This window comes from Betta splendens, chromosome 17 (assembly GCF_900634795.4).
Source record: "Betta splendens chromosome 17, fBetSpl5.4, whole genome shotgun sequence".
NCBI classification, from domain to species: Eukaryota; Metazoa; Chordata; class Actinopteri; order Anabantiformes; family Osphronemidae; genus Betta; species Betta splendens.
Window position 1 is genome coordinate 5,210,335 of NC_040897.2, and position 25,505 is coordinate 5,235,839.

Sequence of the window (25,505 nt, forward strand, 5' to 3'; positions counted from 1 at the left end):
CTTCTCTGGGACTTGGAGAGGGCTTCGCGTAAGCAGTTCCAGCAAGATGTCACACCCAGCTTTGTTTATGTTCTGGTCGTCTTTGAAGCCCTTGGCAGCTTTCTGTTCGGCTACAACACCGGAGTGATCTCCGGGGCGATGCACATGCTAAAGAGGGAGTTGCATCTGAGCGCGCTGTGGCAGGAGGCGCTCACATCAAGTACTGTGGCTGCGGCCGCCCTGTCAGCCCTGCTGGGCAGCTTCCTCAACGGGCTCTTCGGTGGCATACTGCTAACCAACTTCTTCGTCATCATCGGGTAGATCGTACTGAGCACTGCCCCCTGGGAAAACTGGAAGCCAATAAAATCACCTCACTGTAGCACTAATGTTTAAGATGTTTTATAGATTTGTGCATAAACTCTCTTGAATCTTCATACCAAAAGATGCCTGGACTAGGACGTACATGTACAACTGCCAGAAAACCTGATAAGAGATTAATAAGTGACTCAAGAAAGGATATTTTAATATACAATTGTAAATACAATGTAAAACACCTATTTGTATTTGACAGAAAATCGGTCTGTTTAAAAAGCGAGTGATCTCCTCTTCTTCCACCTTAAACTGGCCTTCAATGAGACATTTAGTTGGGCAGTAGTTCTCTGCACCTCCCACCATCACAAACTAAGAAGAGAAACGTGAATTAAAGTGACATTTTAAACTTTCCACATGACAATTTGCGATTCATAGAAACTCCATTAACGATTTAATTTCTGCCATGACTGACACGTTGATGTGCACATGTCTCCGGTTGCGTAGTTCTTGCCAGCGGACACCTGAAGCTGGACACATTCACACAGTGGACGGTATCTGCACGGTCATTAAGCACCAAGTCTGCACACAAAGTTCAAAACAGTATTAACACTGCAGATAAAACACCCCAGGCGAATATAGAAAAATTATAATTATATTATTATAGCTGACCTGTATGATCCTGGTTGGTGAGTAGTGGGTTGGAGCAACTGAGAATAAAGGCAGGACCCTCTTTATAATTTAGATCTCTGGGACAAGAACATGAAGCTGCATTCACCCACAGAAACAAAAGGGGGAATCAGTTAATAATTGTCAGTTGAAATACAAAGTAAAGCATAATTTTTTTATATAAGAAGATTTATTCACATTATTTTTAATGTGATACACAGAAGGCTTTCTGTCACACCACAGTTTTTAACACAAAAATGTGTTAAAAACTAAATGAGGTTAAAATGAATGACTCTGTGAGAAGGTCTGTGTAAAAAGCTGCACACCTGCCTCTGGTTTCAAACTGACCAAAGTCAGTGCATCACCATCAGTCCGAACCAAACCACAGTAATGGTGGTGCAGTGAGGAGCATAGCTGCCTTCCAAGCTGTGAAACTAAGTTTGACTCCCAGCCATCACAAATTAATTAATGGTCTAACACTCTCTCATCTTACCTATGTTTTTAACCTGCCAATCCTCTGTAGTGAACATTTGTATTTGCATTTGCATTTGTTTTTATAAGTTTAACCAAGTGTGTTCAAATAAAATGGATGAAAAAATGTGAGCTCAATTACACGATACCGTCGAGAAACTGTCTGCATGAAATTTCTGTACCAGGATTGAGGTCATCTCTGCCACTGAGGTGTCGCCATCTAGTGACCAAATACAATCAATACCATCACCTCATCCTCACTCTGCTCTGTACCTCTTACCTCTGTGATGTATCCTTCTTTAGTGCCTCTGCTAATTCTCTGCTGCCTGGTTTTCCTCACCATCAGTGCTCCTGAGTTGCTCTAACACAAATACCAAATCAAAGTTACCATTGTATAATGTGTCATCCTAGAACTAGCCCTGCTCTCCACCTCACTGCCAGAAAAAGATTCCCAAAAACTGGCTGCTATATTTCACATTTTCTCTCTTGTGCTACAATTGACAGGTGAAGCCAAGCTTTCCGCAGGCTTCCACCATCTCCACAAACAATAAATCCTCTTTAATAAAAAATCTTAATCCTAATAAATACTTTGTGCTCTAAACGTGAAAAACGTTTACGTATGTATCTTAAACTTGGGAAACAATAAGCCCCCGATCAAAAATTTTGGCTTTAATCACAATTTGGCAACATAAAAGCATCTTACTGGTTTAACTATATTGATATATTAATTGGTTCAAATCGCCGTTTTTGACGGCGTACTTCCGGGTATGATGCTTCCAAGAGGTGACGATTTTTGACAGGGGAAGAAAGGAGGAGGCACAGAAGCAGAGGGATAGTATCCAGCTAGTTCCCACACTGTCCGACGGTCTTTTGATTCTCTTTGATCTTTAATACTTACTGTACTGATATTTTGCATCACATTACATTTTTAACACAGAAAAATAGTGGCTTGGTAGTGTTTCCAAGCCACTGTCAAGTCAAATGTAGCCTTTTCGTTATTGCGCATTTTTGTAAGAATTACGGTACGGACACTGCGACCTAAATAGATGTGTAAAGAATTTGGCTGAAAAATGTTTTAACTATAAAAGTGTATTTATATGTTGAATTGTGAACATACCGTATTGAGCACTATTTTATATTAAAACTAAACAAATCCCCATTTAAACTGGTAACTATATGTTTTACTTTTAAGAAAAAGGGACACTTAGAGGTTCTTCTTTAGATGCAAGTTGATTTGTACTACCAACATTTTATACTCTAGAAATTTTGACAACATTAAAGGAAAGGGCAGTCTAGAATAATATAACAGAATCACTAAATTGTCCAGGTGTTAGAGTTTTAACAAAAAGATTTAAAATGTTCCCTCAGTAAAAATCCATTCATGTAAGGTTATACAGTAGCTTCTCAACATTTTTCCAGTCCATGACTCAACTGCCAGACAAGAAGTCAAAACCTTCAATGCATTTGTTTATAGTGATCTGTACTACAATAATACCACTTATTTCTACTGCAGAAACTGAACAGAAAAGATTAACAGTAAAACCAACCAAATACAACACAAGAGCATTCAAATATTTGGGTTTTAAGGTTTGTTCTACAGACATTTGTCTGTTGTAGCTAAACATTTGTCTGTTGTAGCTGTGGTGCAGTGAGGTCTATGCAAAGTAGGTCTATCCAGTCTCCCTTTTGTTCTCATGCTTCACAGATCAGTTTTGCTACCAGCTTTCACTGAGATAATTTTACATCTGTATCAATACACCATTTGTTTAGATGTTAATCTGTAATGTGTTTAAAGTTGCTGTCATAATCTCAGTTTGTGAGTTTCATACTCTTCTGTTTCTGCTATCTTCATTACATGCACTGCCTTACCTTTGTTCTATTTAGTGCTTTATCGTTTCCTGAAATGATTGACATCCTGTGCTATGGATGTTGAGCTTGCCAAGAGTGGGTCATTGTTTTAAAATTAGTGTTTACTGCACAGCTTCTCTCTATTTTTTATGTAATTCCCTTATACTCACTCTACCTGCTTGTCGTGGTTATTTGGCGAATGGGTCACTGAGTTTAAATGTGATGCTGGGCAATGATACTGAATAATGTCTTGTTCTTCAATACTATTTGACCAGTTTGATGAGTTTTTATTACTTTAAACAATGATTTAAGATTTAAACAAAAGACAACACTTAAATAATTGGAGTATAATTTACATGACACGTGTATGACATTACCTGTCTGAATGTAATGAAGAAGAAATAATTAAATGTTAGATTTTATTGGTTTGGTGTCGGGTATGATTGGATTATTGCAAAAGATGACTTTGTCTGTGCAAGTAGCCTAAGAGGTCAAGTATAACCACAAGTGTAATTTATTCAGTAAAAATACTTCATATTCTAAAACCTCTATCACAATCACTGTATGTGGAAGAAACAAAAGTTTTATGGCAGCTTTAAATTCTCTTTCTATGTCAGATGCATGTATAACAGTGTTACACTGTTAATATTCATAAGGCATTAAAACCGTACTGCTTGTTGCTACAGCTAAATTAGTGAGCGCAGCTCTCGGTACCTCCCCTGTTTTTGCGTTGGACCGCCACTTCAAACAGCCCTCACGGTGATTACGGTAAAGCTCGGGTTAAATTGCGCACTCGAAACGCGGAGACGGCTCAGTTGGCCACGCGAAGGCGATCGGCGAGTCGCTTGACCGCAGTAAATAAAAGCAGGAGACGGGAAGCGCCTAACGGCCGAGATGAAGTTCACCGAGCATCTCTCGGCTCACATCACCCCGGAGTGGAGGAAACAGTACATCCAATATGAGGTGAGCTAGCTCGCTAGAAAACCTTCTTTCTGGTAGCCACTAGCTAACAGACTTGCTAGCTGGGCAGCAACTAACGGCGCGAGATGTCTGTGCTCTTCAGACCCATTAGGACATTAGATGGAGATGGCTTCCTTGTTTTTCACTCTGCACTTATACAACAGGAAGATAGAAGGTGCTTGGACGTTAACAGCTGCTCCATTTACGGAGCAGCCGCAGCTCGTCACAGTTAGCTAGCAAACTAGCTAGGCTTGTTTTGTCGCTCTGCGGATCTCTGTCACATCAAGCCGTGTTGAGCCGCTGTGCACCGTGCACCGGTGAGCGCAGCTCCCTCCGTGCGTCCGCTCCATCCGCTTGGAATATGCTCTGCGTTCTGGGGACAAATAAAGCATTTGGCTGAGTCATCGTTTATTGAGCTAGTTAATCTTTTTACTTGTCAACCTGCGTGTGTGTGTGTGTGTGTGTGTGTGTGTGTGTGTGTATATGTCGCTTCCTCAATGCTGAGCCAGCTCTCAGCTGTGCTGCTCCTGTTTTAACATCAGGGTGGACAGGGTCATTTGGTGAAAGATACTGTAGGTGCTGATACAGTAGCTCTGCAACCTTTGATCCATTAGTAGTAGCTTAAAAGCGCAGCTTTATAGTGCATTAACCTGAAATACGTTGAAAATTTAATAAAATATGTTGCTTATTACTACACCAAATATAGTACAATACATTGCTGTTACTCATTTTTGTTTACTGTAACTACGAAACGAGTAAGTTGCGCTCATAGCGTGATGTTAAACACAAATGTAGTGTTTTTCATACTGTTGTCTCCCATGTGTGTCTTCTACCTTGACTGCAACTCGGGGTGTTTCTCACAAAGAAAGATCCCCAAATAATATATTTTTTGATTGTGTAAACTTGTTTGATGCTTACATACAGTAGGTGGAAGAAGAGTCTTTATTAAATCCCTATTTTCTCAACTCTGGTCAATTTATGTTTACGTTGCCAATGAGCAGAATTATATCTATACATTATCTGCTATTATCTGTTATATGCATGCATGACCTACAGTATAAGCTATTAGGTGGCAGCAAGTGGTGTACTGTAGTACTGAGTTGTTTGTGCAGTGAGGGTAGATGTAGTAGAGATGCAGCTATCATGTTACTGCACGAACACACACACACACACACACACACACACACACACACACACACACACACACACACACACAGTCGTGTTTCACATCTACTGTACGTGGGGCCCCACCATTGACATAATGCCTTCCCTAGCACCTTACCTAATCTTTGCTCTAATCCAAACCAAAAACTCAATTCTAACCTCAGACCTAAAATCACATCTTGACTTGTCCTCACCTTGATAGCAAACACATGGTTTATGGTCTCCACGTTGAAGGAAAAACATGTGTGTACACACATCATACCAAACCCCTCAGTTTGTTAACATCACTCATTAATTGTTTTAAATTCAATCACTTTATCTTTTGTTTTTTCATTTTTCCATTTCTTCTTTTTGGTCAGTTTAAGCCGATCTGATCTTTTTCTTAGATTTCAGCATATATCAGTCGTCATGTCTCTGTTTTAACACATTGTTCTGTGTCCCTTTCCTAGAACACTTACTGTCCGTTGAGCTTTGAGCCAAATGTCTTTCCCTGCTGTTATATATGCAGTCTGTGGAAAAGCTTTAGCAGTCGTGTTTTGTGTTACATCGGTCTGCCACCCTTTTCGGTTAATTCTAGCTCCAAATAAATTCAGAGACCTAAACACCAAGCAGTTATCTAGCAGATTACATGACCTCTGAGTCCTGAAGCCCCTGACGACATCTATGTCCACTTAGCATTGTGTTGATTATTGACTTAAGGTTTTTAAAGAATCTCACACAATCAGTTTACTTTTCTTTATTTTGACAACATCATTCATTTTTTTGTTTTTCCTGCTTGCTGCTGTAGACTGGCCTATAGTCCACTGACTACACTGTCAAAGCTTGCACTGTCTGTTGTACAGTAAATAGTGTACACACATCTGTAGACATATCTATGCATTGCTGGCTAAATCTAGCATGTTTACTTTGAGAATTCACACTGTGTTGCTTATGTCTAACAATGTACATGTAAACAAAGTTGTTGACAAAACTATGTGTCATTCCTTGATCGTTCAGCTGAGAGAGTGTATTTTGTTTTCAGTAGTACAGTACATGAACTATATACCATGAGGTTGCAACCTGACACTGTTATTGTTGCCTGGACAAACATTTGTAGATCTGCCTTATGAAAGTGATGCCTTTGCATGTGACAGTTGTATCTTTTATTTTAGTGCTGGTTGTTTCCTCAGCAGCTTCACATGGAGTCAGTTTTCTTCCTGCTCTTGGGATGTTTGGACTCACACCAGATGTAGCTTGTTGTTCCACCCAGCTGTAGATCTGGCCCTGGGCCCTGTTAGCTTTAGTCCTGTGAAGATGTGGGACTTGGGCCACAGAAGTTTACAGAGCCTTTCTGACCACGGCTGCTAGATGCATTTCATGTTTCCTAATGTCAGCTGTGTTTGGGTCAGATACTTGGCATGAGAAATAAATCAACAAACATAGACACTGAACTGTAATGATGTGGATTGCACAGGACTTGAATATATGGTGCTTTTTGTTTTCATGCTGGCCTGAACAGTTTTAAACATGCTGTGATTTATTGCAGCCCCGCTCGAACCACTTGATATTATACTGTAGCAGTGATCTTTTTTTTGTATGGGCTTTTATCAATTCTAATTTAGTTTATTTTGTATTTAAGAAATTCTACATGTAGACTTTATTGACACAATAGCTACACTTCCGGTTAGAGCTTTACAGCTGTCCGGTAGCATGACAGAAACTATAGGAAAATAGATGTCTGAGTCCTGATGTGATATAAAATGCCTGCATTTTCTGGGAAAATGCAGTAGTATTGCTGTTAACTTGTGGACTGTACATAGATTCATGCAACTATTTAATGCTAGTACGGTGAACACCCCTGTTAGTTAACGTGATGGATTCTATAAACTAAAAATGTTATTTTTTAAAGTGAAGTATACCAACACTTTAGAGTTATTTTGAAATGAGGCCTGAGGTGGTTTTAAACCATGAAGTACATAGGAAGTTAGTATGCTGATGGTAGCTGGTTTCATTGGGAGCAATAACAGAAGCTGACAGAAAAAAATTTGAGGAATTAACAGTTTCTGGTTTGAAGACCTGGTCAGAAAACACAGTGGGGCCTCTAACATACAACACAACAATGACCGATCAATAATTGTGCCTAATTTAGTCCTGTTTCATTTTCATGTTTGTTGTGGTTGATGACCTTTTTATTTATTTTTTTAAAACATAATTAAACTTAATTAAGATTTAAAGTGGACATATCTTTGTATTTGCCCTAAGGATAAAATTCACCTTAATTCTGTCTAAAAAAATAAAAGTAGAATCGTTTTAATCAAATCCTAAAATAAAACAAGCCAAAAAGACATTCATTTTTGAATATTGGTATTTCTGTAATGACTGCAATGTGTTAAGTACAGAGTTACAAAAGCTCACATTCTTAAATTGAACATTAGTTCTTGCTTGAGCTGAAAGAATAAATAAATCAGAGAATTTACAACAGTTTGGATTTTAGTTGGTAAACAGCAGAATTTGGGAACCTCAAGATGAAGCTCTATGTGAACTACTGTTCCAACATTAGCAACCACAAGGGAAGTCAAAAACTATGCAGTGGTTTGAATCAAATGTTTGTTTTTTGTTTTTGTTAACTACTGTAATGTAACAAAGTTGTAATGTGTACGCATGGAGAACATTTAACAGCATGTTTATGTTGACTTTCTTACCGGCAATTTCAACCTTTGAGTGTTTGCAATGGTGACTGTAATGAATAAGGTTATTCATTTATTTTTATTCCCAAAGAATGTTATGAACATGAGACAACACAAAAGAACTGAGCCACTAAGTTGAAAAGGACAAAACTGATGGAAGGATGCAGAAACACTGTAGATAGAAGATTCAAAGAGATGCATTAAAAAGGGTACAGTGAAATTGGAATTTCTTAAAGCTTTGTCATGATCTCTTCATATACTCTATCTTTAAAAATGTATTTCTCTAGCTCTGATTTGTGTGCAAGTAAAACAGAGAAAGGGGGGGGGGGAAAGACAGGTATGTGAAATAGTAGAACTGGGTGTTGATGACATTGGCGACCACCTGACTTGTATTAAAGGATTATATACTTGCTCATACAAAAAAGGCAGCATGGCTGAGATTCAAGCCGAGCACCATTAGAGCTTCCCTAGAGATGTGATGTTGGGGATGTCAATATTCTCCACAATCCATAGTTATTTTTAGAACCTGTTGTTTTTTTAGCCACAGTTAAAGATACTGTTTTGTCTTTGTTCAGTCTAGGGTTTTACACCAACTAAAACCAGAAACATGAGCACTTTGGAAATTATGGTCTTCCCTCTTTACTCCTCATCAAAGTTGATGCCGGCTAACAACTCAGATTATACAGACCAAACATTTTTATTCTTAATGGTAATATATATTGTAAGAAATGTGTGTGTGTATCATGCAGCTGTTTTGCTAAAATGTAAGAGGTGGAATGCTGCTGATACACTAGCTGGGTAGGAATTCACACTTCCATCTTGCTGTGATACAAGACCATAAAAGTCTGTCTCACCCTTTTAAAGCCATTACACCTCTACTAAAAACTAATTTACGTATTAATGACATGACACACACTAGATGCACAGTCATCAGAGTGGAAAAACAGGATTAGTACAGTCATCAGTCTTCAATTCATTTTAAATTCTTTGGAAATTGATCAGTATAATATAAATATTGGATGTGCTTTTTTGACAGTTTCAAGAAATGTTTCAAAAGTAAAGCATGATTTTTAATATATTTTTAGCACTGCTTAGTCAGATTTGAGTACGGAGTAAAGCTTCAGGTTTAATGTCTAGTTTGCGTCAAAGTGTGACATCACTGCCGCACACCACTACCCAAAACCTCAGTAGTCAGGTGTGGGTATGTATGCATGTATGTATGTATAAATGTGTGTGTATATATGTATGTATTATTTATATATAGGATATAAAAAATTACCTTCATTTAACAATTGTGTATTACAGCTGTGTGCCAAAATAAATATGAAGGCGAAGAGGGGAAACCTAGATATTTAAGGTGTCTGTGTTGCACAGATTCAAGCGAAATCCAGTTATGACTCATAATCGTTTTGACAGTTTGGTGTCAAGATTTCAAGTGGGTGGAGCTTGGGGCAAAAAGTGGGGAAAGAATGTATAAAGTAGTAGCTTGGGTAAAGGAGTAAGAACTGATGAGTTAGAGAGTTGGTCAGGAGGCATTGTAAGGAGGAATGGACAAACGGTCATGGATTAAGAAACAAACCAAGAAACCAAGAAAGGGACAAGAAATGTGTGTGGAGAGGAAAAACACGCCGTTAACTGGGATCATTGGCGCTGAAGCATGAGAGGGAGGGGGAAAGGACAGAAGTAGGGTAATCTGTGAGGATCAGTAGAGGTGCCTTCCTTCCTGTTGAGCTGCATGTGTTTTGTTTTGGAAACTGGTACCTTAGCGCATGCTGAGCCAACCCACTGTCATAGTGTGTGTCCATGCACGTTGTTGTTGTTGTTGTTGTTGTTGTTGTTGTAGTAATTTTATTATTATTTGGACATTCTGTGTCCCCAGCCACAGATTACCCCTCCCATTCTAAACCTCATTATAACCACAGTACTAACGTCCTAATTCTCCTTCACCAAAATTCACCTAATTCACCAAAAATGTCCTAAGCAATGCTATTGTAGCTAAATTTGTTGTGATAAAGACACATGCACCTTTTATATGCCTCAGATGGAGTATGAGAAGATATCACCTACATTAAATGTGTGTTTTGCTGACCTGTGCTGCTGGCATCAAAGCACTGTCACTGTCTATTAACATCTTATTCCAAAAGACCATGTTGGCTCTGACCCTCCGTTGTTTGAACAAGGTTTCAATATAACATACACACACTGCATTAGATGTAATGGTCAGTGGGATTAAATACTTATCTGTCCAAAGAATATTTTACATCAACAGTTGTTTCATATTTTATTTTTTACAACATCCCCGTTTTGTTTAACTATACTGTATTACCTACAAGTGTATATTCATTGTCTGTGGTACTGTAATCGATCATGAACATCCTCCTTGTTCCTTCTAATTTTGTACTCTAATCAGAAAAGCTAAGGAATGAGATTAACATCTTGCATGCTTTGCACACACAACACCCAAGATCAGTGCTCATTTGATGCCATGAGCAGCATTTACAAATAAAAAAGGGCATCAAAAACTTGTGAACTTTTACCTTTGTTTTATTGTAGAGTAACTGTAATTTAATAAAGCATACAAGTTGTAAGAGCTAGTGTTCCTGTGGTATTAAATTACTCATTAAATTAGGATTATTTTATCAAATTCACTGCTTCCCACACACTATGTTGAAACTATGGCATGATCATGGGTGACTTGAGAGAAAATAATATTGGTGAGAAACAGGGGACCATACGCGTTTGTGTTTCTACCCTGTTCAAGAAAAATAGCTTTATTTCATATAAATGTAAACGAACCCATGGAGGAAAATACAGTGAGAGCACAGGAGCTGTTGGGGCTGTAGTAAATGGGGGCTCACAGCGGCAGTGAGTTCTTTACTGTATGTATATGTATCCTCCCCTCATGCAGGCAAAGCAAACATAGCAGACAAGCATATGATATGATGTAGCCTGTCCTGTTTTTATAACATGAGATGAAAATGAAAAATGAAAAAAAAATGATGAAAAATGTCATTTTTATGAATATATGAATTCATACCAGTTCCACTTAAATACAAACCACTACAACAATAATACAAATATTTAAAGTAACTAAATAGGGGAGCACTACAGGAGTCATCTTGACTGCTTTACTGAGTCCTATTACGTGACCTTGACTTTCTTTGCTGCTTGCTGCAGAAGCCAGTATCTGCTGCTGTGTAACTGGCTGGCAGGCGGGCTGGCACACAGTGAAACCATTGTTGTCCTGTTCTTCACTGGCATTCTGAAACACTGACTGACTGACCACTCTACTATCTGACCCTTGAGCAAGAGCTAATGAAAGAAACCGACTGTCCTGCTCATTCAGACTGAATGATTGTTGTCTACTTATTCGTTCCGCATCAGACATAGGCTGGAATATACTCCTGCAGAAGTACCAAGTGACGAGAACAGTGATTGTAGGAACGACAGACAATAAAAACAAATGTGTTATGTGTTTGCTGCTGCCTAAAATAGGGGAATTGTTGAAAATGTAGAAATCTAGCTCTCTACACCCTCATCAGAATTGCTGTGCCCAGGCTGTCATACACCTGGTGCCTGAAAACTGTATGGTCTCATGGTGTCACCCATGGACTTTATTGTGACTGCATTACACACAATTAGTGTAGCAAGCTCTGAACAGAATTGCATGTCGAGTCACCTTTTTTTTGCAGGGCAAGATGTTAAAAGCGAGCAACAAGCAGTTCAACTGGTTGGCCCAGGTTCATTTCTTCACCTTCTTGAGCTAGCTGCCTCTTGTTTCTTCCACACACGGAAGTGTGTGTGATGCCTTGAACAATTTTGGGCAGATGTTAACTTTGTAATTTTTAGAATGGGCTTGACCACCACAGTGAGGTGTGTGTTACAAATTTATGTCATAATTATTTCTGTTATGAAGGTTGTGATTTCTTTGCAGAACTGCAACTGCTGTTGTGGTTTTGGTCTCGTTTAGATTACGTCTTATTCATTACTGCCTTAATGTTACAGCCTTCACCATTTTGAGTCTACTGTGTTGGCGGCTTGCTGAGAAGTTGATTTAACAACATCTTTCTCTTCCAGGCTTTTAAGGAGATGCTGTATGCTGCTCAGGACCAGGCCCCATCTATTGAAGGTATTGCAGATATACACATAAGGGAAAATTGTTGAGTCTCCTGTAGACAAACTTTGCTTTGGCAGACAAGTGAAACCTCCTTGTTGTCATCATACCGTCATCTCTTGCTTTTATTTTATATGGAGCTACCTCATCCTGCATTATTGCTTAATTATGTGGCTTTGTAAAAATACACTAACTAAAACCAAAGAAAAACCAAAATTTAAGGGTTTAGAGAGTCATGAAATGTTTTACACCCAGTTATCAGAGGTCTTATTTTTCATTGTGTAATGACAGGCTTGTTTGCGCTGTTGTGCTGCGTTCTTTGAAGTTAAACGAAACTAGCACATGACAATTTTCTGTCCTGTCAACATTTTGTGCCTCCTCTTATGTTGTTATATACTCGTAGTGTATTAGGTAAATGCTACCTCAGATGAACATCACTTGTTTTCACTGGTCAGGTGTTTAACAAATGAAGGCAAAAAGATGGCAATTTGTGTAATACTAAACACGCCATATGAGTCAATGATTACGTCACTGTGCAGAAAGGCCCATTGTTCTTTACAACATCGATTTAGCTCATTGATTTGTTTATTCACATCTCCTTTTAAGGTCTTCTAACAGGTTCTCATCTGACCATAAATCAAACAGATTTGCACAAACAAACAGATGGAAATCTATATCTTTTAGCCAGAGTTCCTGTGGGCTCACCCCACTACTAATTCTAACACAAAGCTTACAATGTAGGAGTGAACTCGACATAAGCTCCACCAGTGATGTGGGACACACCACATAAACTAGGACAATAGACTCGCTGACGGTTCGATATTGGCCCACAGGCATAGTTTGGTTGAGAAATTATGTACCATTGGGACCATAAAATATAGTTTAGAAAATTGCAAGACAAACAGTTTACATATAAGAACGCTGAACAGCTGCACTGTGGTTTGACATAATTGTCTTGGCTTATTTGATGAAACCAGTTTGCTTGTTCTTCAACTAAAATCACTGTCTACACTAAACGCTCGTCTTTGTAACGTCCCTGCATTTAAACATCACTTGTGCTCCAGGGACAGACGATGGATTTCGTAGCTATGGCTCTTTTGAATGACTAACTGGCAGCCTGGCCTGTCTGTCTCACACATCTATATATATTTTTATGTGATGGAGTGATTCACATAATATTCCAGCCTCATTTTCTGACTAATGGATAAATCCACCCAAATATCAGTTTGCCAAATTTTCCCCCTTTTTATTTTGGTTTATTTTAAGAATATTTCTGTGACTTGAGATTGACTGAAAGGTAAAACTAAGGACATGAAATGTCAGGTCCTGGAGCAGGGGACTTGTTATAGCAATCACAAAAGCTATCTATTACTGTTGAATTGACTCAGCTGTTAATGTTTCTGTAGAGGCTGATGCCACTGTGGACCTCTTCCACTGGTTCTACTTCTACAAAACTGGATGTTCTGGTAGGGTTCAGTGGCCTGATGGCATTGGCCAGAGAAATGAAAGGTCCCCGGTTCCCTCGCATTAGCTCCCTGAGCCTTGCCTTGCATGGCAGCCCACTGCTCCCCCATGGGATGGGTTACATGCAGAGGACTGATTTTTTTTTTTTCCTTAAAAAATGCCATAATGACAAATAAAGGCTTCTCATTTCTTTTCATTCTGATCATCACGTCTTACACCAAGGTGTCTTCAGACACATCTATACTTGTGTTAGGGACCTGTAACATACAAGTTTCTACACTGATTCACTACCTTTGAGCAAGACATGAAGTCCGGATGGAAGAATACACATCTGCATTGGCTGGCAACGGTGAGAGTAAAACAGGGGTAAAATACAGATAAAAACCATCAATTGTCAAATGGAAAGTATAGACTATTACTAAGAGACAGACATGTCATCATGATTATTATCATGATGACACAAGGTGAGACCCAGAGAAAAGAGCAGAATAAGGCCAAAAGGGGATAAGGAGATTACCATAGTCTGCCTGTGGTGGCTGCTTGTCTGTTTGTGAGCTGGTGAGCAATGTGGAGGGAGTGGTTGGGACACTCCAATTTAGTTAATTTGGTGTCTTGTCTAAAAGCAGCCAGTCTGAAACACAGTGAATCAGAGTCTACAGAGTCTGACTCAAAACTGTTGTTGTTTAGCTGGTGACGTGCGTGTAAGTCGAAGTTAGCAGGTAAACACATAGGTTGTTCATGTTCACTATTCAATTAAAGTTTTCTGGAACCTCTCCCAACATGAGTTCTTAAATTGCTGGGATCAAAATAATGTTAATTACAGGACACAACTCTCTTTCTGGTAAAACTAGACAATAACAACATTTTGCTCAGTGGGAGGAGCACACAGGAGACATTTACTTGCTTTTTGAGGTACAAGCAAACTGAATGTTGTTATTGAGATAACTGCACTAGAATCATGCTAATGGTTAAAATTGTAATAACGTAGTGTTTTGGTTTTCACATTTCTTTGTCTTGTGTTATTATGCTGTACTGTCTTATGTTTTTTTACTTTATTAGATTTTAATTTTGTTACAGATTTCCAAATATCAATCATACAGTACACACATTCAGTGTTGCTTAGCCTTGTAATTAGCTGAGCGTGTTCCCACAGTTTATTCTTACACTGTGCATAATTGTATTAAGTTTAATTGCCTTCTGTGGAAATAAATGATACATGGCCTTGTTCATATCGCACATAAAAGAAAGGAAGCCCTGGGTTTAAAGTTTGATCACGTCCACTAAGTGCCTCATAAACTAGGTTCAACAAAGAAAAACACTGACTCAGTTAAGTTGCAGCCTACCAGAGACTTCTGGTAGTTAGACATCCTGTTGCTGTCAGTGCCATCTGCTGGTCATAACAGGACATTACAGCAGATCTACACACATACAGCCTTTGTTCTGCTGTCTCTTTCTGTCCCTCTTTTCTGAACTAAATTTAGTTTACACGAAGTTGATTAAATGTTTTGGCACTAAAAGTGGTCACTGAACTTGAAGGATCATAATCTTACATCCTATCCGATCATCTTCCAGTCACAGATGAGGACACAGTCAAGAGGTACTACGCCAAGTTCGAGGAGAAGTTTTTCCAGACGTGTGAAAAAGAACTGGCCAAGATCAACACCTTCTACTCTGGTAACTACTACAGCTACCGCTGCTCCAAACACACACAGTCTTCTGTTTAAAGATCAACATCGCTTGTTTAAACATAGCTCTGGACAATATCGAGCAGTGGCTTTGTGTCTGTCAAAATTGTCATTCTCTCTTTTGTACTCCAACTCTAGAAAAGCTGGCAGAGGCCCAGCGACGATTTGCTACACTGCAGAATGAGCTGCAGTCCTCTTTAGATGCCCAGAGAGAGAGCAATGCTAATGGCCGGGGCCTGAGGAGGAGGAAGACGGTGTTCACCCTGTCACAGCAGGAGCGATGCAAACACAGAAACATAAAGGACCTGCAGCTGGCTTTCTCAGAGTTCTACCTCAGCCTCATATTGCTGCAGAACTATCAGGTACATGTGCTGCACACACTTAAATGTTCTCAACACGCAAAAAAACAAAAGAAATAAATTTCTTTTCATCTTACTTAAAGTTACCTCATCAAGCCAGAATGTTGTAGTTTTTACCAGAGAAGCAATGTGTTTTTTTCTGCTTCTTCTGACTTTTCCGATACTTTCTTCAATTTTTTTTTTTGCTCTCTGCAGAACCTAAACTTTACAGGTTTCAGAAAGATCCTAAAGAAACATGACAAAATCTTGGAAACGTCAAGGGGGGCTGACTGGAGGGTGGCCCATGTCGAAGTGGCGCCATTTTACACATGCAAGAAAATCACACAGCTCATCTCTGAGACTGAGGTACTTACATGAAGTATGGCTGTTTGTGGGTTACTAAGCATTCCCCATAGTTTATTGTATTATTGTTGTGAACTTAGGTGTTGCTAAAAGGGTTATATTGTTATAATTTGCAGGCAGCAATAAAGTTTAAAATCTCTGTCTTTCAGGCATTGGTCACAACAGAGTTGGAAGGTGGTGACAGGCAGAAGGCCATGAAGAGACTGAGAGTACCTCCCCTTGGAGCTGCACAGGTCAGACACACACAAAAAACATCTCTGTTGGGAAGTTACAGTAACTGCTCCTGTCAGTGATTGAGAAGCTCACAACATCTCTCTCGTCTGCTCTCCCGCTGTTTCATTCCATTTTTTCCTCTGTCCACAGCCTGCCCCGGCATGGACCACATTTAGAGTTGGACTTTACTGTGGAGTATTCCTCGTTTTAATAGTTACTGTGGTTATTACAGGTAACACACACACACACACACACACACACACACACACACACACACACACACACACACACACACAAACTAGATTCTAAGGTTAGAACCTTTAAGTAACACTTCCTGGAAACTGTGTCATTGTGTCCTGCACAGAAATATACTTATGTTGGCCATAATTGGTTACAGTTTAGTTGCTGTGGCGAAGCTGAATCACACAACAAAATGAAGAATCACTCCGTTTTTCATGTACACCTTTTGCACAGTGGTTCTTAAGTTGGTACTGAATGGCATTTGCGTTGTACTTTCTTCCTCCTCTGTCTTTTTCTCACACTGTCTCTCCATCTTTTCTTGTCTTTAGGAGCTGTTGTCATTCGTAGTACTGAAGTCTGGCCTATGGTCAGAATCTACAGAGGAGGATTCCTCTTAATAGAATTTCTCTTCCTATTGGGTACATGCACATCATTACCCTCTGAACTTCCCAGTCATGACCCTTCACTGCCCGTCTGACCCTGTGTATCTTTTAGGCATCAACACCTACGGCTGGAGGCAGGCAGGTGTTAACCATGTGCTCATATTTGAACTCAACCCCAGAAACAACCTGTCTCACCAGCATCTGTTTGAGGTCTGAACATTTGATATGCACACAAACAAAATGCTGCAATAATAGTAGTTAGAGTTTTATGCTGGACATGAATGTGTCACTGTGTGGTTTATGATTCTGATGAACATTGTGACTCAAACTGTCTCTGCTTATGTGCTGTGCAGATTGCAGGTCTGTTAGGGGTTCTGTGGTGTGTCAGCCTGCTGTCGTGTCTATTCAGTGACAGCATCCCGGTCCCCATGCAGGCAAACCCTCTGGCTCTCTACGGCTTTTTCTTCCTCTTCCTCATAAACCCCTTCAAGACCTGCTATTATAAGTCTCGCTTTTGGCTGCTCAAACTCCTGGTAATGTCTCTCAGCCATGCTTGTGTTGTTCTGGTTTAAATTTGCATTGGCACTTTAAGTAAATATACTGTAGGTGTTTTTCAGACACGTGTGAGCAGGTCAAATATAAAAAATTGTGCTTTTATGTTGTCCATAAGTGTCTCCACAGTAAGAGTTGACTATTGGAAAGAAATATTTTACACTAAACCAAATAATTTTGTGCCAGTGACATTTTGTTTTTGGGTTGTTTGTCTATCTGCCATGTTCTTGCCAATAAACGATTTCGGATCTGAACTTTCATATAAAGAAAGTGCTAGCATTGGCAGTAACAATGTGAATCACAGTTAGACATTTAAAATACTTTGTTCTCCCTCCTCAGTTTCGAGTGGTGACTGCTCCCTTCCACCGTGTCGGCTTTGCAGACTTCTGGCTGGCTGACCAGCTGAACTCTCTGGTAGTGGTTCTGATGGATCTGGAGTACATGATCTGTTTCTACAGTTTCGAACTGGACTGGAAAAATCATGATGGACTTATTACCAGTGAAGGTGAGACTGAGTACTTCTCAGTATGTTGTACCTTTTGAAGGTACAACATACTGAGAAAAGCCAACCGGTCCCCTCAGCCCATGTTTGTGTCCCTGCTTCAGTGTGTAATGTACAGTTGCAAATCGAATATAGTGCTGTTCTTCAGCAGCTCATGTGAAAGTAGTTTGTTGGTACAAGGGAGAGAAATAAACTAATCTGTGTTCATGCTAATAAAAGGCATGCATTTAATGCATTCTCTACAGGTAAATGTTGTATTTTAATGCTGTAAACAAACTGTGATTATAGATCCACATTTTAACACATCTTCACTCACTGCATGCTGTTCTGTATAGGTAAAGATGTGTGCAACTCCTACTCCTATGGCGTCCGCGCAGTGATCCAGTGTCTTCCTGCCTGGTTCCGATTCATCCAGTGTCTCCGCCGTTATCGTGACACCAAACGGGCCTTTCCTCACCTGGTTAACGCAGGGAAATACTCAACTTCATTCTTTGTTGTTACTTTTGCTGCTCTTTACAAGACTCATAAAGGTGAACAGGTTATTTCGGCTATTTTAGCATGAAAGCATCAGCAATATCAGTTTATTCTCTTTGTCTTTCTCCCACCAGCGGAAACCCACGGAGACGCATACATCTTTCTCTACTTGTATATCTGCTCTTCAGTGGTTAGCTCATGTTATACTCTTATCTGGGATCTAAAGATGGACTGGGGTCTATTTGACCGCAACGCAGGCGAGAATACATTCCTGAGAGAGGAGATTGTATACCCACATAAGGTATGTCTCCACATAGAGGAGAGTCCTTTTCTTTATCGGAGGGTGTGGGCTTAAACACTGTTCATCCCTTTCTCTAAGTATATAAAGGGTCATATGCTGCATGATTGTTTCATTCCTCTGTGTCTCACCCTCCAGGCCTATTACTACAGTGCCATAGTGGAGGATGTGCTGTTGCGGTTTTCATGGACTTTAACAGTATCCCTTAGCACATTCTCAAGTTTTCCTGGCATCTCTGACATACTGGCTACTGTCCTGGCCCCAATGGAGGTCTTTAGGTATGAAAAATCTATCTTTTTTTTTCATTCATGATAGGATTCAATTTGTGTGTGTGTGTGTGTGTGTGTGTGTGTGTGTGTGTGTGTGTGTGTGTGTGTGTGTGTGTGTGTGTGTGTGTGTGTGTGTGTGTGTGTGTGTGTGTGTGTGTGTGTGTGTGTGTGTGTGTGTGTGTGTGTGTGTGTGTGTGTGTGTGTGTGTGTGTGTGTGTGTGTGTGTGTGTGTAAATTACCTGCTAACAGTAAGTTTGTTCCTCTCAGGCGTTTTGTGTGGAACTTCTTCCGGCTAGAGAACGAACACCTGAATAACTGTGGTGAGTTCAGGGCCGTCAGAGACATCAGTGTGGCTCCACTCAACGCTGATGACCAGACTATGCTGGAACAGTTGATGGACCAGGAAGATGGAGTCAGAAACCGGCAAGGCAAGAAGAGCTGGAAGAGGAGCTACAGCATGAGTCTACGCAGGCCAAGGCTGGCCTCCCAGTGAGTAGCAGTGGAGGGCAGTAAAGCAGTGGATTCAGGTGATACAGTTCAACACTTCGGCAGAAACGTCATCAAACAAACATGTCTGTTCATTACTGTTGGTACTTGGCTATAAATACTATTAATTGAGGAAACTCATTTCAGATACTAACACAGTAAATTATTTCAGTTTTAATGACGTTATGCCAATAATTAATTATGAAAGACATAAAAAACAAGCAAGGTTTCATTTAATCTGAAAGTTTACTATTATGTCTACTTCAGATTAGTCCCCTTCAGGTGAAGTATTTTCCTCTTTTCTGCGGAATCAACAACTGGCTGTTCGTAATGTGTATAATAATAATAATAATATGAACTATATATTTATATAATCTGTGATATTCCAATCTTCTCCCATCCAGGTCTAAGACTCGTGACACCAAGGTTCTGATAGAGGACACTGATGACGACTCCTGACATCAGGCCACGCCCCTCGCCTGGGTCCAGAATTTATTCAAAGGTGGAAACTCAACCTCCTAACTGAGGAATTACCCAGTGAGTCGGGCGTTGTGCTCTCAATAAGGACCAGTCTTAAACTCTCATGCCTACATAATCACTTCACAAGTCTCTCCCTGGGATTAGAGCTACTTCAAATGAGGAACTTTGAAAAACTTGAACAACCAGCCCAGCAGGATGGCCGTAACTTTGAAAAACTTGAACAACCAGCCCAGCAGGATGGCCGTCAAACCTCTACTCTTACTTTCAGTAATAACCAAGGGTTGGCTTGCCATCCTTAACCAGTGGTTTAAAAACTTCTGTTGCTGTGACCCATAGCTATCCAGAGATGCACTCTTGAACTAAAGCCACTCTTTAGCCATTGCTTGGGTTCTCCTGAAAGCATGGACAGCGCAGCTAAATGGAACGCAAGCTGACTGCCCCTACAGGAAGTGTTCCCTGCTCCCTCTGGTGCCCCCTACAGGGAGAAGTTGACACCTTCAAGCCTACTTCCTTTGCCGACGACAAGGTTTTCTTTCTGCTTTTAGCTATTTGTGTTCTTCTACACTCCCACCTCCCAGATAAACTTTATAGAAAAGCTTTCAATCGCACTTCAAAAAAGTTTGTAATCTGGACCTAAGACACATTTTTTTCCTAACAAGGTAATGGAAAAAATGGTTCCTTCCCTACCTGGTTGGGAAATTTTAAGCAGTTTGATCTGGTCTAGACTGTGCTGGTGAAAGTTGGTAGTGCCAATCAGTCACATGGTTGACTCTCCTTGGTCTTCAGCCTGTCCCTTGAAATCATCACTGAGCTGCCTACCTGCACCTTACATGCTTTAGTAAACATGCACACACAACACACACACACACACAGACGTAAAACAGCAGTAAGTGACTGTTTAGCCGTGAAGCTGAGAAGCATTATTAATAGTCACTTTGTGACAAATGTTTTCCACTATTGAAGTAAAGATGATTTTACTGAATGTATGACAACTTATTTATGTATGTATGGTTTTTCATTTTCATAATCTTTTTTTTTTAGACCCCCTGAAATGAAAGAGTTTTGTTATAAGGATTTTTTTTCTAAAAAGATTTTATGATTGAAAATGGTTGGCTTTTGAAACGGTAAGTGTGTGTGAAACGAATCTGAAAGATGATGTGGTTGAAAAGGGGGGAGGCCGCCTGTCTGTCACTTACTGGTTCAGTCTGGAATGATTAAAAGGAGGGTGGGGTAAAACTTGAGTCCCGATGAAGTCGCCCTTTTATGTAAATGAATACACAAATTTTGAAATGACAGGTGGATTGAGATGAAAACTGTTACTTGGACCTAATCTCTCTTTAGTGAATGGAAACTTGAATCTTCCTTCATGTTTACCTTGTGCTTTGTTATAGCCAGTATTATGTCCATAACATTAATTCTGTTTAATATAACCCAAGTAATTTTAATTCACAAATCACATTCCTTTTGGTTTTTGTTTATTTTCCGACAACAGTTGTGTTCAGACTAAGCTTAACTGGCAAAGGAAGCTTCTTTCTAGGTTCTGTGGAATTGTGCCGTGATTCCCGACATTCACCATCACACTCCTCGTATATTTGCCTCATATTTAACACTTTTCCTTCTGTCGGCACGGCAGACACACGCCATAGCATAGTGTTACATTACTCAAGCCTCTGATGATTCCACCCTCGTTTGGTTAACAGGTAGTCGCGATTACACTGGAGAAAACATTTTTCTCGTCTTTTATTTTTGTTGCCCTTTGTCACATTCCCCCTGTGGTTTACATGAGTTCTGGCTTTGGTCTTAAATGAACTGTCTTCAGGTTAATGTTCTTCTAGTTATTGATTTTATTCAGCATCTTGCTAATGTTTCTTTTTAGCTTGTGCAATTTAGCTGATGACTTCTGAAATCCGTCAGGGAGACCTGATTGAAGTCTGTTACATGAGCAATAAGACTCTTAAGGATTTGTGCACTTTAATGCCAAACTTTTCCTTATTTCCGTCAGTGTGAAAGGACTCTGTCACAGACATTGATCAGTTGATCATGTGTTTTGTGTAGTAAAGATTTAGTCTTGATTACCTTGTACCAGTTCTCTGGAGTAGACGTTACTGAAATATGCACATTATACAAGTAGAATTCATTATACTTGCATAATAGCCCATTTGACTTAATCTATTCCACTATCAAGTATAAGCGATATTATATTTGTATAATGTTTCAGTGTATGTGTAAAATGTATCAGTGTTGCTATACTCTTGGGCCTGTTTCATTTCAATCTCACCCGGAGAGGTTCTATCTAACTGTCAGTCCAAGTTTAGGAGAATCAGATTTGAACAGGAACAAATGTTTTATTAAAGATACTTTGAATCTTAATGTTTGCTGTCTTTAGGGTTCTCAGTTTTTTTTTCTTCTGTCATTTTATTAATCTTTAATTGTTTTCCTTAACCTTCGCCCCTCTGTTTTTCATACTAATGGTGGTTTTATTACATACCAACAGAAGCAGACAAAACTAGAATAGGGATCCAACGTTTTGGGGGCAAGGTTAATAAAATGCTGCCAAGAAAGTTTGGCAAAAGATTGTTTTATTTGTTTAAAGGGAGAACTAAAAGGTGAAAGTCTCAAAGTGAGTGCACTGTTTCGGGATTTTAAATAGCACTTTAAAAAACAAACATTTATTTTGATATCCTGGTTGTGTTACATGATGTGTAGAGTTGAGGTCCAAAATGGAAATCTAGTCTAAAGCTTATTAACTTTGCCGGACCCGGTTGGTGCAGTGTCGATGTTTGCCACTTCCAAATTAAAAGCCTCAAAGGGCTTCTGTGATGTTCCAGTTTAATATTTAAAGACACACTAAAAAGCCAAATGTTTGACTCAGTGACCACATTTAAATGCCATAGATTAGAATTACACTATTGTGGATATAAGAAGTGTGTGATAGTATGAGATTTTCCTTTTGATTCAGTACTGTATATCTGCACCTTCCTATTAAGCTGTGGTTTCAAGTCTTGAGAGTTGGATTCATCAATGGACATAGTTTTGCTTGGACAGCACCTACAGCTGCTATTACTCCTGTAGGTTAAGCAGCTGGACATTGTCCAGAAGCTGTTTTAAACTTGCTTGGTATTTAATTGGAGCGCTGGGTAGAAAATGTGTATTAATTGTAAATGTGTAAATCAGGACATTTTATGCTTTACTTCTACTGCTTATCATCGCCTAACGTTTCCATTTTGTGGCCGCAAATATTGTTGAGATAATTATTTTTGCGTGTTCTTGTTAAACTGATGTAATTACTCTAAAGCCATTCCTGTTCTAATTGGTAGTCATGGAGCCAAACGTCAGATGATTTGACCCTCAGGTCATGGACAGTTTACAATCTGCTCATCATTCAACAGGATAAAAGTGCAAATGTGCCCATGAGTTTATTTTGCAGACCTCGGCTTTAGTTTGTTTTGCTAAATTTGGATAAAAATGCAAAGTGAAAGAATTTAGTTTGCAGCAAGAAAATTAAAACTAGTTTTTTTTTTTATTTTATTTTTTTTAATCATGTCAGTACAGTGAAATGAAACAATGAAAGCTCTTTGTTCCTTCACTATAATCAAGCCTGTGACAGACGGGTGATTTTCTCCCCTTTTCCAGCAGCCGGTCAAATGAGCTCCGTCAGTAGAGGGCTGGGTTTTATGCTGAACCTGACAGTGAATGTCTCATCAAACCATTCATTTTACTTTCCCTCTTTTTTTATTTCACATTCATTTAGAATTAAAGATATTAAGTGGTGAGAACTCAGCCTGGGTCACAGACGCCTTTTTCTTACATACTGTAGTTTTACATTATGTCTTATTGAATATTTGAACAACATTTATCACGAAAGTTTTGCTTTACTTGTCAGATATAAAATATGTTAGCCTAAGTGGAGAATGTGCTAATAGCGTCCATCTGCAAACAAAGATGGACGTAGTTGATACTGAAGGACCTTGATGGCACGTCGTTTTAACAAGTCGTGTAACGTGTGGCTCTCACTTTTTCACAAAAAAGCTATCAATGGAGCTTCATGCGTAAACATTCAAAGCACACAAGACTCCAAATGGATTGACCAAACTCCAGACAGATGAATCCCCTGTTTTGGCCTGATCGTTTCTACTGTACCTCTTCATAATATCCGTTTGCTAATCTGTTTATATTCTTGTATTCAGACCCTCCAGAGCTTGGAAACATTTACAAGATGGACTCTAATGAATCTCCTCCTTGATTTCACTCTGCTCCAATAGATTACGTCTCTAACTGGTGGCTGGCGTACAAGCAGACTCTAGTTAAATTGACCAGAGAGCCTCCTTTGTTCTATATGGAGCATAAACGGTTAAAGGCTGTTTCGTTTTTTTCCCAGACCCCCGTATAAAAGTGATTTAGTGCTGCAGTAAAGCAGTTGTCAAGGTTTTGGTCAGAACCATTTGGCACAATTATCTCAATCTGTGTCTAGTTCAGTCACATCTGTCTTCTGCCCGTCATCTCTTTTAGCAACATTTCCACTCTACAGTTTCTGAACGATCATGTTGGTTGGTTGATAATGTTTTTCTGAAATGAAGGATGGTGATTTGACAGGTCTGATCTTTTAAAGTCATTCGATCCCTGGACACTGTGTTACAGCTCTTTGCCTCATCACTGGACCTGTGTGTCTAGTGTGTGAACAAGAACCCAGAGTTGTGACTTGTTTTAGACTGAAAGCCATTCTCTTCATGTTTGTAATTGTCTTTCTACACCAAATACCCTTTGCTTTTCTTAAGGCAAGTCCTTGTCATTGATTTGATGAGATTTGATGAACTCAGACGCTCTGTGTTCACTGGTCTACACTGTTGACCCCAGAGCTGTTGATTATACAATCCATTCATATATTGATGACTATATTGATTAGATACATTGTGTAATCAGTGACTGTGCTGTGGGTGTTGTGTTGTATGTACAGCCATATGATGCTACAGAGGTGCCTGGTTCACCAACCCCTGTTACAGTTTTTCAGTAAAAACCACTAAAGCACACAACTGGTTGTGACAGTTTTATTTCTGGATCGCTGGTATTGACTGAGAAAGAAAATGTTTCAAGTTAAACCAAGTAAACTGAGGATAGACCTTCAGAGACCTTCATCGTTCAAGTATAGTAATTTTTGCGTTTATACTTAGGAATTCTGACATCAGAGGTTGAGCACAACATCTTAATCTTTTGGATTTTACTGTAGAATCACCAAGTTATTCCAGCTTTGAAAGAATAAAGTATAAAAAAACAACAAACTGCTGAGGCTGCTGGTTGTGAGGGGGCCAAAGTTCACGTGTTTGCAGTAGCTACATGTGTGCAGCAAGGAGAGCTGTTTGCTCACACCAAATAAAATGTCCGAATTAATCGATGAATACAGCCACAGTGGGAAGGAATGTGTGACTATATTAAGCAGTTTAACTTACCTTTATGAAGACGCGGTAATGTACTAATAATAAACAATGACCTAAAAGCGGCTCAGGGTAACTCCAGTGATTTAGGATCCGTTCACAGAGATGCTGTGATTTACAGGATGTGAACATGTCCTGTTGGCTAAAAT

General features: G+C 39.4%; 1 protein-coding gene and 1 long non-coding RNA gene across 2 annotated transcripts; one reads left to right on the plus strand and one right to left on the minus strand.

Annotated features, from left to right (window-relative positions):
• Positions 1 to 2,747, minus strand: LOC114844869 (uncharacterized). The gene is made up of 4 exons (XR_005896856.2): positions 1,709 to 2,747; positions 961 to 1,056; positions 764 to 870; positions 1 to 660 (listed from the first exon to the last, which is right to left on the minus strand). It is a non-coding gene; the product is annotated as an uncharacterized LOC114844869 (long non-coding RNA).
• A 1,272-nt stretch (positions 2,748 to 4,019) lies between these two features.
• Positions 4,020 to 24,957, plus strand: LOC114843860 (xenotropic and polytropic retrovirus receptor 1 homolog). The gene is made up of 16 exons (XM_029130643.3): positions 4,020 to 4,239; positions 12,144 to 12,195; positions 15,217 to 15,318; positions 15,468 to 15,691; positions 15,884 to 16,033; positions 16,180 to 16,263; positions 16,394 to 16,475; positions 16,813 to 16,902; positions 16,979 to 17,076; positions 17,220 to 17,399; positions 17,758 to 17,923; positions 18,256 to 18,450; positions 18,529 to 18,695; positions 18,831 to 18,970; positions 19,229 to 19,450; positions 19,852 to 24,957. The coding sequence occupies exons 1-16, from the start codon at positions 4,171 to 4,173 to the stop codon at positions 19,904 to 19,906; spliced, it is 2,076 nt and encodes a 691-aa protein (XP_028986476.1). The 5' UTR covers positions 4,020 to 4,170; the 3' UTR covers positions 19,907 to 24,957.
• The last annotated feature ends 548 nt before the right edge of the window (positions 24,958 to 25,505 follow it).

Excerpts from the sequence above, each read along its gene's own strand:
- LOC114843860 (XM_029130643.3), top strand. The coding sequence starts at position 4,171 with ATGAAGTTCACCGAGCATCTCTCGGCTCACATCACCCCGGAGTGGAGG. Across the intron at positions 15,319-15,467 it reads GATCAACACCTTCTACTCTG|AAAAGCTGGCAGAGGCCCAG; the intron begins GTAACTACTACA and ends CTCCAACTCTAG. Across the intron at positions 17,400-17,757 it reads TTTGGCTGCTCAAACTCCTG|TTTCGAGTGGTGACTGCTCC; the intron begins GTAATGTCTCTC and ends CTCCCTCCTCAG.